Source organism: Dipodomys spectabilis, unplaced genomic scaffold (assembly GCF_019054845.1).
Source record: "Dipodomys spectabilis isolate Male_0828 unplaced genomic scaffold, ASM1905484v1 ptg000098l, whole genome shotgun sequence".
Classification (NCBI taxonomy): domain Eukaryota; kingdom Metazoa; phylum Chordata; class Mammalia; order Rodentia; family Heteromyidae; genus Dipodomys; species Dipodomys spectabilis.
The window spans coordinates 19,183,400-19,201,698 of record NW_024870775.1 but is presented as its reverse complement, the minus strand read 5'-3'; the positions used below and the strand labels follow the sequence as shown (position 1 = coordinate 19,201,698).

The following is an 18,299-nucleotide window of genomic DNA, read 5'->3' as shown; positions in this document are numbered from 1 at the left end:
TCACCAGCAACCTGACCTGAGTTCTTTTGGAAGAAAGCTTCTCCTTGTTTGTTCTAGATCTAACTATGAATATACTAACCATTCCTATTTATCAGATAAGCTAGCTACTATGTGCCTGTACACATACCTCTGTATGTGTCTGTCCATCTGTCTGCTTGTCTGTCTGCCTGCCTGTCTGTTACATGTGAAATGATGGTTCTGACATTGAGATACCACCTCACTCCAGTTAGAATGGCAAAAATCAAGAACTCTAACAAGAACAGATGCTGGAGGGGATGTGGACAGAAAGGAACCTTACTTCATTGTTGTTGGTGGGAATGTAAACTTGTTCAACCACTTTGGAAAGCAGTATGGAGGTTCCTCAAAAGACTTCACATAGAGCTCCCCTATGACCCAGCAGTCCCACTTTTGGGCATTTACCCAAATGTTTACAAACAAGACCACACTAAAGCTACCAGCACAACTATTTTATTGCAGCATTATTTACCATAGCTAAGATATGGACCCAACCCAGATGCCCCTCAGTAGATGAATGGATCAAGAAAATGTGGTATATATACACAATGGAATTCTATGCCTCCATCAGAAAGAATGACATTGCCCCATTTGTTAGGAAATGGAAAAACTTGGAAAAAATTATATTAAGTGAAGTAAGCCAGGCCCAAAGAAACATAGGTCCCATGGTTTCCCTTATTTGCAATATCTAGTATATGTATGAGTCAAGTGGAAAAGGTCAGATAATGTGATGTTAGGAAAATGAACCCTTAGATATGTATTTTAATGTTTTTTTTTCTTTCATGCATGTGTTTCTAATGCATTTATAAGATTATTTCTTTGTTGCTTTGTATGTCCCTCCCTCACATTATAACCCCTGCTTTCACTATATTTGATGTCAGTATAACTTGTGGAGAAGATGGGGAAAAACAAGTCATTTAAGGATACAGGTGGACCTGTTGCAACAATGAGAAGTACAAGTTGTCAGGTTGAAAACGAGCTTTACAACGTTGGTGGGGGGGGGATGGGGGGTGGGGGGGGAGGCTGGGAAGGGATATGAAGGGTAAACAAAGGAGGAGGCTGCAATGCTTGATAAGAAATGTACGCATTATCCTGCCCATGTAATTATAACCCCTCTGTACAGTATGTCCACAAAAAAAAATAATAAATAAAATAAAATGAAAAAAAAAAAAGAAATGATGGTTCTGAGCCAAATGAAAGCTTCCCGTTAGACAGGTATTCCAACCATATGGCAAGAATAATGTCACATCTGTTCATGGTGGCAAGCCATGTGAAGATCTTGTGTGATTTGAGATCACAACTGCCTGCTGTCTCTGCCTTTTGTATGACCCCATTTCTGTTCACCCTTCCTTTTTAGTTGTGTACATCATGTATTGTGTACCTCATTCATTCCAGTTCACCACCCACTTAGAATCTGGCATACTCTCTGTTGCTAAGCTGGACTGTTCAATGAATTCACTGAAGCAAAAATTTATTCTGTCTATATATGTGTGTATGTGTGTGTGTGTGTGTGTGTGTGCGTGTGCGTGCACATGTATGTATGTGACACACACCAATAAATCAATGATGACATTGTACTGCTTGCTAGTGCATCTTCCCACCATACTTCTTCATCAAGAAACTTAAAATATTAATTTCAAAGCTGTCAAAAAGAAAAAAGCAGGGATGAATGGAAGGAGATTTGCATATTGAACAATTAGGTATTTTGATGTTTTATTATTGAGAGCTATTGAAAAGGATTTTTTTATTTAGAGGAAAGGTAATAGGAGCCAGGTGCTGGTGGCTCACACCTGTAATCCTAGCTACTCAAGAGGCTGAGATCTAAGGATTGCGGTTCAAAGCTAGCCCTGGCAGGAAAGTCTGTGACACTCTTATCTCCAATAAACCACCAGAAAACCAGAAGTGCGCTGTATCTCAAGTGGTAGAGCGCTCATCTTGAGCTGAAGAGCTCAGGGACAGTGCTCAGGACCAGAGTTCAAGCCCCACGACTGACCAAAAAAAAAAAAGAAAGGTAATAGGTAAAATTCCTGTTTATAATATCATAGAGGCTCAATTGAATTTTATGATTTTATTGTTTGCCATAAAACAAATGTAAACAATAAGACTATTAAAATAAGTCTGGTGTGGTGGCACACATCTGTACCAGCACTCTAGGCTAGGTGTGGAGGTGAATTTGAAGCTGGCTTGGACTATATAACAAGTTTTAGCCAACATGAGCTCAATAATAGCATACTGGTAAGCATGCATAAGGCTTTTGATTCAAATCCCAGCACCTCAAGGAAAAAAATAGATACAAGCATAAGTAGGAAGCACAGGATAGCATTGTTGCTATGATTTAATTCTGAGCTTCCTTAAATGAATGTCAAAAAGGAAACTTACTAATGTGCTATATAAGTATCTGTTCTCAAGAGATTTAAGCACTCGATTTTAAAATGCAGGTTTTTTTTTCATGAGCTTCTGTGAACGTAGGAGGAATCATTTAGACCTGGCCTCTGTTTCCTCCTCTGCCCACCAGGATCACCCAGTATACTCCTTACCAGCCAGAGGTGTCTCAAGGGAGGTTGGAGAGCTTACTTAACTACCAGACCATGGTGTGTGACATCACAGGCCTGGACATGGCCAACGCATCCCTGCTGGATGAGGCCACTGCAGCTGCAGAGGCCATGCAGCTGTGCCACAGGTGAGAGACAGCCTGGGATTCCTTCCACAGGGAAACACCTTGCAGTCCCTTTCCTGCTGTGCACATATGCGAGCTCAGTGACTTTCCTCACATACATATGTGTACACACACACACACCCCTAATAAACACATAGGAGTATGGATGGTAGGTATTATCATGGACTTACTGTATCAGTTAACAAAAAGATCTCATATAGTATTTTTTCCCAAGTCACTATTTAACATTATATAATGTTACATAATAAGCCTAGAGTTAAGTCTGAATTCAGATGTGGTATAGTAACCCTTGAATATTATAATCCTGATACGTTATGGTATACTCCCCTCATCTCCAAGAAACCAAAGCCCCTATCTATGCTATCTTCAGTGTAAGGCTTCATCCTTCTTTCTAGCAGGTGACTGCTAGAGCTCTCATTACATCTGATCTCAGGAAGAAACAATGAAGATGTCTAAGTTCTCTCCAGAGTTGCACAAAGCTGAGAATTTTGTGTATAAGGTGCAGGATTTGCTTTGAACTGCTTAGAGTTGATGAGCTACTCACACAGCAAATTCTTGACTTCCTTTCCCCCTTAATTCTCATTCCTAGAGATTTGCATTTAGACTTATCCTTATAAAACAGCATGTGAGTTTAGGTGTATGTGTTTAAATCTCAGTGATTTGTTATCATCATTATCACTGTTGTTGTTATTGTTGGACATGGTACTGAAGTTTAAACTCAGCCTAACCCTAGCAGCCTTGAGCTATTCTCCAGCCCTCATTTACATATATATATTTACACATACACACACACACACACAGACAGTTCCTGTCCTGGGGCTTGAACTCAGAGCCTGGGCACCATCCCAGGGCTTTTGTGCTCAAGGCTAGGGCTCTACAGCACAATTTCTAGCTTTTTAGTAGTTAATTGGAGATAAGATTAGCATGGACTTTTCTGTCCTGATTGGCCTTTAACTGCAATTCTCAGAGCTCAGCCTCCTGAGTAGCTAGGATTATAGGTGTCGGCCACTGACAGCAAACCCCATTTAAGCTTTGACATCTTGTTTCTCCAGATTTATTTAGGCTCAAATTGTAAAAAGTATTGCACATTAGGTTATTATGTTTGTGTCCTTCCAACTCAAATTATGCTATTAAGTTTGCATTTATTACAAAAGTAATATCTGGTGCTAGGAATGTGGTTTAATGGTGGAGAGTAGTTGCCTAGCATGCATGAGGTTCTGGATTCAATTCTTTGGTATGAGATAAACAAAAAATAAAACAAAATTAAAACAGAAGGCATAAAAATATTAGCACCTTAAGGTTATTAAAGCCAGAAGATTAATATTAGATAATAAAAAAGTAATATCAGTATTTAGTGAAAAAAATCCAGTCAGTTGAATGGAATATAAAGTAAAATCTGTCATTTGCTAGTCCTAGTCTCCCAAGGAAGACCTTGTTGAGTGTTCATTTTCTGTATTTCTGGGAAATTAAGTGGCTAGTACAACCTACATCCACATCCCACATATTTTTTTTTCTTTTACCCAGATGTGCTTCTGATACAAACTGTTTATATCCACATATTTTTTTTCCTGGAACCATGGCATGGTTCCTGAGATGTAGGTCCTAGATCCAGCTTTGATCTGTGTATTTCAGTATGCAAAATTTGGGCCATTTTAAAATTGCTAGTTGGTGGTGCTAAATTACTGGTGGTTCACACCTGTAATCCTACCTGTGGAAGAGGCTCAGGTCTGAGAATTGTAGTTTGAAGCCAGCCCCGGCAGGAGAATCTGTGAAACTTTTATCTCCAGTTAGCCAGTAAAAAGCTAGAAGTAGAGCTGTAGCTGAAGTGGTAGAGGGCTAGCCTTGGCACAAGGAAGAGGGTCTAGGTCCTGAGTTCAAGTCCCAGGACCCGTGCACACGTGTCACAAACACACACATAGATTGCTAAATGGGGTTATCTGAGAGTTGGATGTAAGTGGAACCGCAGCAGCTATCACTAGCTAGTAATGAATGACTCAGTACTTTTCCCACTGTGCTTAGACTTGTACTCAGTACCATGTTTGCTTTGCGTTCTTAGACTGAAAAAAAAAAAAGAAACTTTGTTTGCTTATTTATTTATTTAGTCAGTCGTGGGGCTTGAACTCTGGGGCTTGGGTGTTGTCACTGCGTTCTTCAGCTTAAGGCTAGTGCTCTGCCACTTGAGTCACAGTGCCACTTCCGGTTTTCTGGTGGTTAATTGGAGATAAGAGTTTCAGGACTTTCCTGCCCGGACTGGCTTTGAACCATGGTCCTCAGATATCAGCCTCCTGAATAGCGAGGATTATAGGTGTGAGCCACTGGTGTCTGGCTAGAAACTTTGAGATTTAAATGTTCATGTTTGAATGTGCCTTTTTTTTTCTTTTCAACAGACACAACAAGAGGAAGAAGTTTTTTGTTGACCCTCGTTGCCACCCACAGACAATAGCTGTTGTCCAGACTCGAGCCAAGTAATTAATTTTATTTGTGTTTTAAAACTGGGTAATACCATGTTCACCTCTATCATTTCTCTCTTTCTCACTTTCAATCTGAATGGAGGTGAACCTGCTTTAAATGGAGGAGGTTGAGTTTTATTTATTCCTCTCACTTTCATCAGGAAATCTCTCTGGTAAGTACATTGTCACAATTGAGGGGGACATGCATGGTGGGCTTAGTTGCCTTGCTTTATGTTTTTGTTTTGTTTTGTTTTGTTTTTTGTGCTTGTCCCAGGTCTTGAACTCAGGACCTTGCATTCTCCCTTAGCTTTTTTCTCATGGCTGGAACTCTGCCTCTTGAGCTATACTTCCACTTTGAGCCTTTTGCTGGTTTATTGAGGATTAGAGTCACTAAGATTTATCTGCCAAGACTGGCTTCAAACTGCAATGTTTAGTCCTAAGCCTTCTGAGTAGCTAGGATTGCAGGCATGAGCCACCAGAGCCTTGCCTTGCCTTTCTCCTTTCCTTTCCTTTTTCCTCCTCTTTTCCTTCCTTCCTTCCCTCCTTCTCTCCCTCCCTCCCTCCCTCCCTCCTTCCTTCCTTCCTTCCTTTCTTCTCCCCCCATCCCCTTTCTTTATGGGGCTTGAACTCAAGGACTGAGAGCTGTCCCTGCTCTTTTTCACTCAAAGCCAGCACTCTACCACTTTGAGCCACAGCTCCACTTCCAGTTTTCTGGTTAATTGGAAATAAGAGTCTCATAGACTTTTTCTGCCCAGGCTGGCTTTTAACTATGAGCCTCAGACCTCTGCCTCCTGAGTTGCTAGGATTACGCCAGTGCTACCAGTGCTAATGCCTGGTTTTCCTTTGTTTTATAGTAAGTTGTAGCATGGTTTCATCTTCTTGGCTTTTTTTTTTTTGGATCCGGTCGTGGGGCCTGAACTCTGGGCCTGGGCTCTGTCCCTCAGCTCTTCAGCTCAAGGCTAGAGCTCTACCACTTGAGCCACAGCGCCACTTCCGGCTTTTTTCTTTTTGCTTATGTGGTGCTGAGGAATCGAACCCAGGGCCTCAGGCATGCAAGGCAAGCGCTCTACCACTGAGCCACCTTCCCAGCCCGGTTTCATCTTCTTGTAAAAAGAAAATTTGAAATATTAAATTCTTCTAGCTGTGGTGGCATATGTCTGTAATTCCAACACACAAGAGGCTGAATCAGAAAGACTGAAAGTTTGAGATTTGCCTGGGCTGTATAGTACAATAAGTTCTAGACTAGCCTGGGCTACAGAGACAGATTCTACTCAAAATTAAAAAAAATCATTTCAACAGCATTTTGGAAAGTTAGAAAAACAGAAGGAAAAAAATTGTGTTTAATTTATGTATATTTCCTACCAATGTAGTTCATATCATGGCCATGAGTAGATTCAAGTGTGGTACATTTGTTTAGTACTACAATCAGCTAAAACAGACTCTACACAATTAGCCACTGAGTATCATATTTGCTTTCTTCTTTGGAAACCCACCTCACCATGACAGAGGGGGTTTCTGGCATGTGATTATCACTTGAGGCCTTTAGGAATCCCAGGAAGTTCTTCCTCATCTTCCAGAGGTTTTTCCATTCATCTAAGACTAATGACTGATGATGATTCTGTTCATCTGTTGGGCTTTTCGCCCTGGGAAGTGATGCCCTGGACCCTCTCTCAGGAGTGGGTTCTGACAGGAAAGGCTAATGGGAAGGGGAATGGTCAGCGAAGAAGAGAGAGATCTAGCTGAGGCAGTGGTTTGGGGTGAAGAGAGGCGAGGTGTGGGATGACACTGAGAGAAGGCCCAGAAAATGAACGCTCTTTTACTGAAAAGAAATGGTAGGTTTTATTTTTATACAATGAAGCCTGTTTGTTCTTTGCTCTCTTTCTAGATATAGGGGAGTCCTTGTTGAGCTGAAGTTACCCCATGAAATGGACTTCAGTGGAAAAGACGTGAGTGGAGTGTTATTCCAGTACCCCGACACTGAGGGGAAGGTGGAAGACTTCACAGAGCTCGTGGAAAGAGCGCACGAGGCTGGGGTAAGCAGACTCCTTTTGTGGGGGCTCAGGGTGGTCTATTGCAGTTTTTATGTTTGTCTTTGGGTGTATCTTCGTTTCTTTACCATTATCACATGGAATGGTGGAATTCTCCTTCCTATTTCTTTCTCTTCCTTTATTCAGGCCACTGGTTTCCTGGCACATTGTAGGGACCCGTAAATGTTAAAGGAGTACACAGGCATACAGAGTTTCCTGAATGTGAACTCAGTCACTCTGCCTGAGTTAACATTATTCTCTGTGTGTTCTCCATCTCTTCTCTGCAAAGGTAACAACCCTTTGACCCCTTCTCTCATTTCCTTTTCAGAGCCTGACCTGCTGTGCTACTGACCTTTTGGCTCTGTGTATCTTGAAGCCCCCTGGAGAGTTTGGGGTGGACATTGCCCTGGGTAGCTCACAGCGGTTTGGAGTGCCACTGGGCTATGGGGGACCACATGCAGCCTTTTTTGCTGTCAGAGAAAACTTGGTGAGGATGATACCTGGAAGGATGGTGGGGGTCACCAGGTAAAGCAGCTCCTGCTTCCTCTCTTTTATTATGGGTATGATCTTTGTGGGTCCTCTTTTTTTTGTCAGTCATGGGGCTTGAACTCTAGGCCTGGGTGCTGGCCCTCAGTTCTTCAGCTCAAGGCGAGCACTCTACTACTGGAGCCACAGTGCCACTTCTGGTTTTCTGGTGGTTAATTGGAAATAAGAGTCTCATGGACATTCCTGCCTGAACTGGCTTTGAACCACGATCCTCAGATCTCAGCCTCTTGAGTAGCTAGGATTATAAGCATGAGCCACTGGTGCCTTGCTAACTGAGTCTTCTCATATTTATGAATTATATTAAACATTTAGAGAAAAATGGTAAGACTATTAGCATTCCTTTTTCTTTTGTAATGGACATTGTCTCTGTATTTCTGGTACAGAAACTCTATTTTCTCAGGGATCTATTTCCCTTTTTTCTGTGTCTGCCAAGAAGGTTAGGGTGAATTTTAATCCTGTCACCATCATTCTATTAGGTTGGTTTATTTCTAATACATCCTTCACTGTTCCTAGCCTTTTATATATATATATCTCAGTGCTTTGAAGATGGTTTGGGAACTGTTATGAATTTACCTTCAAATAACTTCACTGAGTTCACTTAAGCTAAGAAGGAAAGATGCTTGTTCATTGTGGCAAATCATGGTGCTGGGATTATCTGTGCTGACCATATGTAATTGTCTTGGTCCAGAGATGCCACTGGGAAAGAAGTATATCGACTTGCTCTTCAAACCAGGGAGCAACACATCCGAAGGGACAAAGCCACCAGCAACATCTGTACAGCCCAGGTAAATCACATCTGACCTCATGGTTCCCAGAGCTGAGTTTGTTGTAAACTGAGAAAAGAGATGCCACATTTTGAGAGGTCGAATCTTGGAGTCTTTATTAAAAGGCCAGTGACTCTGTGGTGGACTCCTGTCTCCAAGACCAGCAGCCAGCAAATACATTAAACATTGTTAGGAAACTGAGCCATGAAGGCCAGAGATGAGAGAAAGAACAAAAACAATACCAACAAACCAACTGGGACACCATGGTGACTGGAGAAGATCCAGGAGACAGGACATAAACACCAAGATATATGGCATGGGGTAATGGTGCTTGAGCTGGTCCAGGCCTAAATAGGGTCAGGTCAGGGGGCAGGGTCACAGGAAACTCCCTATTCCCAGGCACAGGACTGACAGGTTTAGTAATCTGTCATCCAAGCACCTGCCCCTGCCTCCAGGGATTTGGGCACACACGTTACCTGGGAGGTCCGGGCTTCAACTTCCTCCATCATGAAGACAAGATGCCAAACCCTACCATCCACCATGTGGCCAAAAGGCGCTGGGCAGAGCCAGTCTCCCTATTTCAAGTTCATCACCCATTCCTTCTCGTGCTGATCCACTGAGCAGGGGACATCCCAGAAATGATAAGATCTTAGTAGTTGGATAAGAGTATGGTCTTACTAGAACCAAAATAACATTGTTTTTCTACTGCTGCATGTACTATCTTTTAACTTTTTAACAAACTTCCACATTATTTTCAAAAATAGCCATACCGTTTTACTAGGTAAGTACTCTACCGCTTGAATTATGCTCCCAGTCCACCATTTTCCATTCCTATTACCAGTCCTGGGTTGGCTTCAGTTCATAGCTGTGAGGAATGGGAAAGGGAAGGGAAATGATTCCATGGTGCCTGCAGTAAGGCAGTTCTTAGTATGGGTCAGGGAGGCTGGTGAGTGTTCTTTTAAGTCATTTCCCATCAGTATGAGGTTCTGAGTTGTTCACAGTTCACCATTAGTTTTCTCTATTTTTTGTGGTTTTTGTTTGGTTTTGTTTTTTTTGTTTTTGGTCATAGTCATACTAGTGAGTGAATATTTAATTGCAGTTTCAATTTGCATCTCTAAAAACAATAAGCATTTAAAACATTTTCATTATTTGTTGTCTTTAAGAGATTCTAGATTCAATTTTTACCTTATTTGTCAAAATATTTGGAATTTCTTGGTCTTTATTCCTTTGATCCTTTGATACTGTAATGCCCTGTGAAGGTTTTAATTTCTTCCTCTGTTCTTCCCACCCCCATCTTCTTTTTTTCTTTTCTTTTTTTATCTAACACAGATTTGTTTTGCTATGACAAAGTTATGGAGAAATAGAAAAAGAGAAACATGTAAGGTACCAGTGGCTCACACCTGTAAACCTAACTATTCAGGAGGCTGAGATCTGAGGACCACGGTTCAAAGTCAGCCCGGGGAAGGAAAGTTCCTGAGACTTTTATCTCTAACCACCAGAAAACTGGAAGTGGCACTGTGACTCCAGTGGTAGAGCACCGGCCTTGAGCTAAAGAGTTTAGCGACAGTGGGCTGGGAAGGTGGCTCAGTGGTAGAGCGCTTGCCTTGCATGCCTGAGGCCCTGGGTTCGATTCCTCAGCACCACATAAGCAAAAAGAAAAAAGCCGGAAGTGGCGCTGTGGCTCAAGTGGTAGTGCGCTAGCCTTGAGCTAAAGAGCTGAGGGACAGCGCCCAGGCCCCGAATTCAGGCCCCACGACCAGACAAAAAAAAAAAAAAAGAGTTTAGCGACAGTGCCTGGGCCCAGAGTTCAAGCCTCACAACCAATAAAAAAGAAAACAAGCATTTCCTCTTTCATGCAGGAAATGGGAGTTCAAGACTCAGAATGACAGCTGTTAACTTGACAGCTGTTAACTTGCTGCCTTTGTTCTTTCTGAGCTGGGGGGGGGCGCTGGGGGGAATATACTTGGTCTGGTCTCTTTAACTCCCCCTTTCACCCCTGGAGGAAGGCTCTGAGTAAGATAGGCAGGGCTTTCCCTTGCCTAACTTGCCTTTTGTTCTTTATATTTTTACCCATTCTTGTAAAGTTCCCAGATATTTACCATTTCAATGGAGAAGGTTGATTTAGATAGTACCTTATCTTGCACCTAATGGTTAACATTTAAAAAGAGATATACAAGGTGGAGACTTCATCTTTTTTTTCTAGTTTATTTCTTAGTTTTTCTTTTTGTGTTTGAATCTTGTGATAGTTACTAAAAATAGTCTAATTTGCCTGTCTCCACCTTATCTATTCTGCCTCTTCTCCCCTAAACAACTGTGTCTCCTTTTAATTTTAAAAGGCAAGCAGAAACAGCCAGGTGCCTGTGGCTCTTGCCTGTAATCTTAGCTACTAAGGAGGCTGAGATCTGAGGATCCCAGTATGAAGGCAGCCTGGAAGGAAAGTGAGACCCTCATCTGGAAATGGTTAAAGCTGTGGAAGTGCTAGCTAATCTTTTCTGTCCAACTAAAGTGCCTCTGTTTTATAACATTTCCCTGAATGACTTGCTTTTTGACTATTACCTGTGTTGTTTGTGGCCAGCAGCCACTGAGGAACGTGAATCTTGTATCAAAGGAGTTGACAGAAGGAATTGTAATCACCAGGTGTGCTGCTTGAGATCAACTAGCGGAGTTAGGGAGATAAATTTTTATCAAAGGAGTTAAAAGAACAAACTAACTGCCCAGTCTGTACTGCTTGTTAGAAAGAGCAGTCTTCATCAATGGAGTTAAAAGAAGTAAAACCCCTTTCAAGGAGCTTTCCACCGAGCTTACCAGCCTCTTACAACTGTATCTGCCAGCCACCCTTGTTCCCAGCCCTGCTCCTCTCCAGCTGTAATGGAACAAAAATTGTAAACCTTGGGGGAAAAAAATTAAAGAACAGTCCTCTTCCTAACCTTGGTGATCAGGTATATTTATTTGTTTTTTTTGTTGGTCGTGGGGCTTGAACTATGGGCCTGGGCGCTGTCCCTCAGTTCTTCAGCTCAAGGCAAGCACTCTACCACTTCAACTACAGCGCCACTTCCAGTTTTCTGGTGGTTTATTGGAGATAGGAGTCTCGCGGTCTTTCCTGCCCATGCTGGCTTGGAACCGTGATCCTCAGATTTCAGCCTCCTGAGTAGCTAGGATTACAGGCGTGAGCTACCAGCACCCGGCTTGATCAGGTATATTTAGAATGTGAGCCTAACTCCTTGACACAGGGGAGGGCAATTTGGATATGGATAAAATCCTAGCAAACTGCTCTTCCCAGTGCACCTGCCTAACTCTGGGGAGAGTGATGGTATTGCACCCTTATGCACAAAAGCAAATTGCCTTGATGAAATCTCTTCTATCTCATGCGTGTCTCTTCATTTCTGACACTGGAGAGTAATTGTGTATTTCTAACAATTGGAGATAAGAGTCTCCTGGACTTTCCTGCCCTGTCTTAGCCTCCTAAGGAGCTAGGATTACAGGTATGAGCTACTGGTCCCTGGCTTCAGTTGAATTTGAAATTGAGGTTGTCACTCTCAGGACCAAGAGATAAAAGTTTATTCTACTTAGAAAGGAGTTAGGTGGAGGCATGGTTCAGGTGCTAAAGTACCAGCTATTGAGCAGACGTGTCAAGAGTTCATGCCCCCGTAGAAATTAGTAACAATTATTAAAAAGAATGTATCTCCTTATATATGGATAAAGTTGATAAGCTATAAAAGAATCTGACAATTGCTTTGTGCAAAAATAACTCAGTAGATTGATAGCTATTATAAAAAGCTATACCAAGGAGCTCATGAAACCTTCAAGCTATTTATATTATGCTTTTTTAAAAAAATTGTCAGTCATGAGGCTTGAACTTAGGGTCTGGGTGCTGTCCCTGAGCTTTTTCACTCAAGACTAGTAATGTACCACTTTGAGCCACAGTGTCACTTCCAGTGTTTTCGAGATAAGAGGCTCATGGACTTTCCTGATTGGGCTGGCTTTCAACTTCGATCTTCAGATCTCAGCCTATTTTTTTTTTTTTTTTTTGGTCGAGTCATGGGGCCTGAACTCTGGGCCTGGGCACTGTCCCTCAGCTCTTCAGCTGAAGGCTACCACTCTACCACTTGAGCCACAAGCGCCACTTCCGGCTTTTTTCTTTTTGCTTATGTGGTGCTGAGGAATCGAACCCAGGGCCTCAAGCATGCAAGGCAAGCGCTCTACCACTGAGCCACCTTCCCAGCCCCTCTCAGCCTCTTAAGTAGCTAGGATTACAGATGTGAGCTACTGGTGCCCTGCCCGCATTATTATTATTATTATTATTATTACGATTATTATTATTTTGTGCCAGTACTGGGACTTGAACTCAGGTCATTGAGTGTTTTTTGCTCTGGCACTCTACCACTTGAGCCCTATCTCCAGTCTGGCATTTTGCTGGTTAGTTGGAGATAGAGTAACAAAGACTTTTCTGCTGGGGCTGTCTTTGAACATTGACTACCAGCTCTCACCTGGCGTTCTTAATTATTAAATTTAACATTTTATTTTTTCGATGCTGGGGATTGAAGAGAGGACTAGTGTGTGCCAGGCACACTACCAATAAACTACAGCCCAGCGTCATTCATCTTGTCTGAAACTCAGCCTCAATTGTTTTATTTAAGGTGTTAGGTTAAGTTAGCTGAAGTGTATTCCCTGAGTTGAGTCATTTGGAAGTTGCTTGCTGCTTTATTCTTGAGGACTGAGTGTAAAATTCTCAGCTCTCACCTTCCATCTTCACATCTGTTGCTCCACCGGCTTTGAATGTGTATACTGCCTTTTGTGCTTGGAGCAGACTATTCTTCCCTATTGTGAATCTGATTATGTTGCAGCCTCCAACCCTCCGCGCAGTGGTTAAATTTGAGGGTAGACATGCACTTTTCCCAACGATCACAGGGAAGGCAGAAAAAGGAGCAATTTGTTTTGTTCCTGTTTTTAGTTTTGCCATCTTAAGACCTATGATTTCTCCTTGCCATCATTTTTTGGAGGGGGAGAGCTGGGGTTCTGTTGTGGGACTTGAACAGGGCCCAAGTGCTGTGTCCTCAAGGCTAGCACTCTATCACTATGAGCCACAGCACCAACTCTTGGTTTTCTAGTGGTTAATTGGAGATAATAGTCTCACGGACTTTCCTGCCTGGGGCAGGATCCTCAGCTCTCAGCCTCCTGAGTAGCTAGGATTACAGCCGTGAGCCACTGATGCCTGGCCTTTTTTTTTGGGTCGTGGGGCTTGAACTCTGGGCCTGGGCACTGTCCCTCAGCTCAAGGCTAGTGCTCTACCACTTGAGCCACAGTGCTACTTCTGGTTTCTGGCGGTTTATTGGAGATAAGAGCCTCACAGACTTTCCTGCCCGGGCTGGCTTTGAACCATGATAGTCAGATCTCAGCCTCTGAGTAGCTAGGATTACAGGCATGAGCCTTTGTGGGTTTTTTTTTTTTTTTTTTTTTGGTCCAGTCATGGGGCCTGAACTCTAGGCCTGGGCGCTCTCCCTCAGCTCTTCAGCTCAAGGCTAGTGCTCTACCACTTGAGCCGCAGCGCCACTTCCAGCTTTTTTCTTTCTGCTTATGTGGTGCTGAGGAATCGAACCCAGGGCCTCAGGCATGCAAGGCAAGCACTCTACCACTGAGCCACCTTCCCAGCCCCAGCCTTTGTGTTTTTTAATCACATTTTTGTACCTGATTCTTTATTCTTTTAGGCCCTCCTGGCAAATATGGCTGCCATGTTTGCCATCTACCATGGATCCCACGGGTTGGAGCATATTGCTAGAAGGGTACACAATGCCACTTTGATTTTGTCTGAAGGTAAGTCCAATATCTGCTTTTGGCATAACAAGACTGGTAAATTTGATACAGTTGAAAACTTGGAACATAACCAATACTGATTGCAAAATTAAAAGTCAGATGAGAACATTTTTATTATCTATGATAGACTAAGTATCAATCTTAGGATATATAGGATTCTGATTCTCTTCTCCCTCCTAAAAGAACAAAAAGAATGAATGCTGTGATGGAAAAAATGAACACAGAACACTTAGAAAGAAAGAAAAATGCTCACTTCTGTAATCCTAGCTACTTGTGAAGCTGAAATCAGAGGATCACTGTTTGAAGTCAACCAGGGCAGGAAAGCTTGTGAGATTCTTACTTCCAATTAAGCACCAGAAAAGTCAGAAGTGGAGCTGTGGCTTGTGAGTTAATTGGAGATAAGAGTCTCATGGACTTTCCTGCCCAGGCTGGCTTTATATCAGAATCCTCAGATCTTAGCCTCCTGATTGTTATAGGTGTGATCTACCAGCTATTTAATTTTTTTCTGAACTTTAAAAGCTTGTACAAGTTCTTTATAATTTAACATGTTCATTTAAATGTTCAGTACTTCTTGGTGGAAGTCACCCCTTATATCATGTATTTAACTTATTTTTAAAGTATGCATAGGAACACTGGCCAGGATCAAGAACAGCCTATAGTAGAAGTTACCTCTTTATTTCTTTATGAAATAAAAGTAGCCATGGAGCTGGGTGCTGTACTTGAGGCTAGTGGTTCTCCTATCTTCTACAGGTCTCAGGCGAGCAGGGCATCAACTCCAGCATGACTTATTTTTTGACACCCTGAAGGTTCAGTGCGGCTGCTCAGTGAAAGAAGTTTTGGCCAGGGCTGCTCAGCGGCAAATCAATTTTCGGTTATTTGAAGATGGCACAGTAAGTCAAACTTTCAGTATCTTTACCAGTTATACTTTCCTGTGTTCTCTTCATAAAATCTTGGCTATTTACTTAGATTTTTTTTTTTATTTGATCACTATCTTAATTTTTTGGTAAGCAGTTTTCATGCCTAGTTTGGAATACTATGACCTTGTCAAATAAAACACAAAGACTTATTTTCAACTTTCCTCAAGACTGTGTGTTTTCACAAAATTCCCAAAACTGTTCAAGATACTCACACAAGTGATCTGTGATACAATAATGTAAATGTAGGCTAGAAGAGGTTCAACATACTCTGTTCCAGTGGGTATGTATTTCAGTCACTGCAGATGTCTAAGCCATGTGAAGTCTGGTCTGGTGTAATTCCTTTCCCATAAGGCTCAACTTGCACATAATGCCACCCTGATGCCTTGGAATAACTGAGGACTTTTTAACTTAAAATTCTTATTGTAAAGGCGATATGCAGAGAGGTGTGTAAGTACAGGTATGTAAGACAGGTAATGGAGCTTATTCTTTGTAATCAATGTTTACTTACTTAATTTATTTTTTGCCAGTCCTGGGGCTTGAACTCAGGGCCTGGGCGCTGTCCCTCAGCTCTTCAGCTCAAGGCTAGCGCTCTACCACTTGAGCCACAGCACCACTTCCGGCTTTTTTCTTTTTGCTTATGTGGTGCTGAAGAATCAAATCCAGGGCCTCAGGCTTGCAAGGCAAGCGCTCTACCACTGAGCTATCTTCCCAGCCCTATTTAATTTAATTTTTTGTTTTTTTGCCCGCATGGGAGCTTGAACTCAAGGGCTTCACATTTGCTCAGTTTGTGTGCTTGGCTGGTGCTCTCCCAATTAAATCATGCCTCTAGCTAGCTTTTCTGCTAGTTAACTGGAAAAAAGAGTTTCGTGAAATTTTCTGTGACCTGCAGTCCTCTAGCTCTCAGATTCCTGAGTAGCTAGGATTACAGGCATGATCTACCTTCTTCAGGCATGACTGAGAATTTTAGTCTCTGTGATGGCACTTCCACGTGAAGTAGGGAGACTGGATCTAAGTAATCACCTGGCTCTCACAAGCCATCCTGGTGCCTAACTGGGTGATAGGGGCTGTCCACCCAGCTCCAAAGACCTAGAGGTGAGATAAGCTGTCCTTTGAATTGCAGATGTCTAGCTCAGTTGATAGAGCAAGGAGAGCTCTATTTCAGAGGATATGCAGATGTATCATGTTACAAGGTGACATTACTTAGACCTGGTCTCCTTACTACACACTGATCTTGGAGTTTAGAACTGATGGTGCCCATTTGCTTCTGTTTCTGTAGCTTGGTATTTCCTTGGATGAAACAGTCAATGAAAAAGATCTAGATGATTTGTTGTGGATCTTCGGTTGTGAGTCATCCGCAGTAAGTAAAATAGACACACACATTCTTTATAATGACTGTTAGAGATAGCATCAAAGATTGTTTTAACTCTCGTAGTCCTGACTTTTAGGAGGTAAGTTCAGGTATGAAACTAGGCAGCCCCCAGTTCAACTTATGGCAGTGATTGACCTTTGTTCCTTCTGACATCAATGACCTATTTGGAAGGATTATTAATAGTGCTTAATTGAAATTATCCCAAATACAAGATTAATGACATTGGCATCTTGTTTCAAATCAGTTCTGGGTAAGATATGATGCTTATTCATTTAATAAGTAATTATTGGGGACCTAATATGTGCCAGGAACTATGCTACTGCTTGAGACTACGGAGATGAATATATGTGTGTGTGCATGCGTGTGTGTGTGCTGGTGTGTGTGTGTGTGTGCGCGCGTGCGCACATATCGCCTTTACAATAAGAATTTTAAGTTAAAAAGTCCTCAGTTATTCCAAGGCATCAGGGGTGGCATTATGTCCAAGTTGAGCCTTATGAGAAAGGAATTACACCAGACCAGACTTCACATATATATACACATATATACACATATATACAAATATATATGTATATACATATATATATATGTTGGGTCTTCGTCCGTCCCACGAAAGACGGACGGGGTCCGAGGAAAGGTAAGTGCGGCGCTCGCCCGTTCCCTAGCCTCCCTCAGCCCAGGAGACAATCAGACACAGCGGGGAGCCAAATCCAGCAGGTAGAAAAACTCGTTTATTAACAGAGAGCAGCCCCTTTTAAAGACAACAAGGGTGGGTGGTATGGTAAGGGAGGAAGAGGAACCAATCACTGTCAAGGTCACACCCTATCATTCACCTGAGCCCTCACGGGCTGGTTAGGCACTGATCAGAAGATCAATTGGGGTCTGCCCACTCAACCCCTCCCAGAGCCATCTTGACTGGCCATGTGCTCTCCAGTAAATTAGGCTCTGCCCACTCAACCCCCTCCCAGCGCCATCTTTGCTGCCCATGTGCTCCACATATATACACATATAAATAAATGTATTAATACACAGATACATATATATACACATGTATGTGATAGTTTAATTTTTGTGTGTGTGTGTGTGTGTGTGTGTGTGTGTGTGTATCCTGGCCCTGGGGCTCAGTTACTGTCCCTGAGCTGCTTTTGCTCAAGGCTAGCACTTACCACTTAGTCACAGCTCTACTTCTGGATTTTTTTTAGCAGTTAATTGGAAATAAGAGCCTCATGGGTTTTCCTGCCAGGCTGACTTTGAACTGATATCCTCAGGTATCTGCCTCTTGAGTAGCTTGGATTATAGGTATGAGCTATAGGCACCCAGCCCCAAATGTTTTTAATTAATGGAATACATTTTATCTATTTTTCTTTTGTTGCTCATGTTCTTGATGTCATATTTAAGAACTATTATCACCATTCAGGGTCCTTTCTTCCTTCCTTCCTTCCTTCCTTCCTTCCTTCCTTTCCTTCCCCCCCCCCCCTCTCTCTCTCTCTCTCTTTCTTTCTTTCTTTCTATCTTTCTCATGAGGCTTGAAGGAAGGGCCTGGGCACTGTCTCTGAGCTCTTGCTCAAGGCTAGCACTGTACAACTTGGAACCACAGCACCACTTCTAGTTTTTGAGTGGTTTATTGGAGATAAGAGTCTCACGAAGTTTCCTGCCCAGGCTGGCTTCCAACCATGATCTTCAGATCTCAGCCTCTTGAGTAGCTAGGATTACAGGCGTGAGCCCT

At 42.5% G+C, this 18,299-nt stretch overlaps 1 protein-coding gene across 1 annotated transcript in view; it reads left to right on the top strand.

Moving 5' to 3' along the window:
* Gldc (glycine decarboxylase) overlaps positions 1 to 18,299 on the top strand; it is a 95,703-nt gene that overhangs the window by 32,298 nt on the left and 45,106 nt on the right. The window contains exons 4-11 of the mRNA XM_042686705.1: positions 2,531 to 2,695; positions 5,080 to 5,157; positions 7,028 to 7,175; positions 7,498 to 7,694; positions 8,404 to 8,500; positions 14,185 to 14,290; positions 15,041 to 15,180; positions 16,484 to 16,564. Of these exons, the coding sequence (XP_042542639.1) occupies positions 2,531 to 2,695; positions 5,080 to 5,157; positions 7,028 to 7,175; positions 7,498 to 7,694; positions 8,404 to 8,500; positions 14,185 to 14,290; positions 15,041 to 15,180; positions 16,484 to 16,564 (1,012 nt within the window). The remainder of the gene's footprint in view (positions 1 to 2,530; positions 2,696 to 5,079; positions 5,158 to 7,027; positions 7,176 to 7,497; positions 7,695 to 8,403; positions 8,501 to 14,184; positions 14,291 to 15,040; positions 15,181 to 16,483; positions 16,565 to 18,299) is intronic.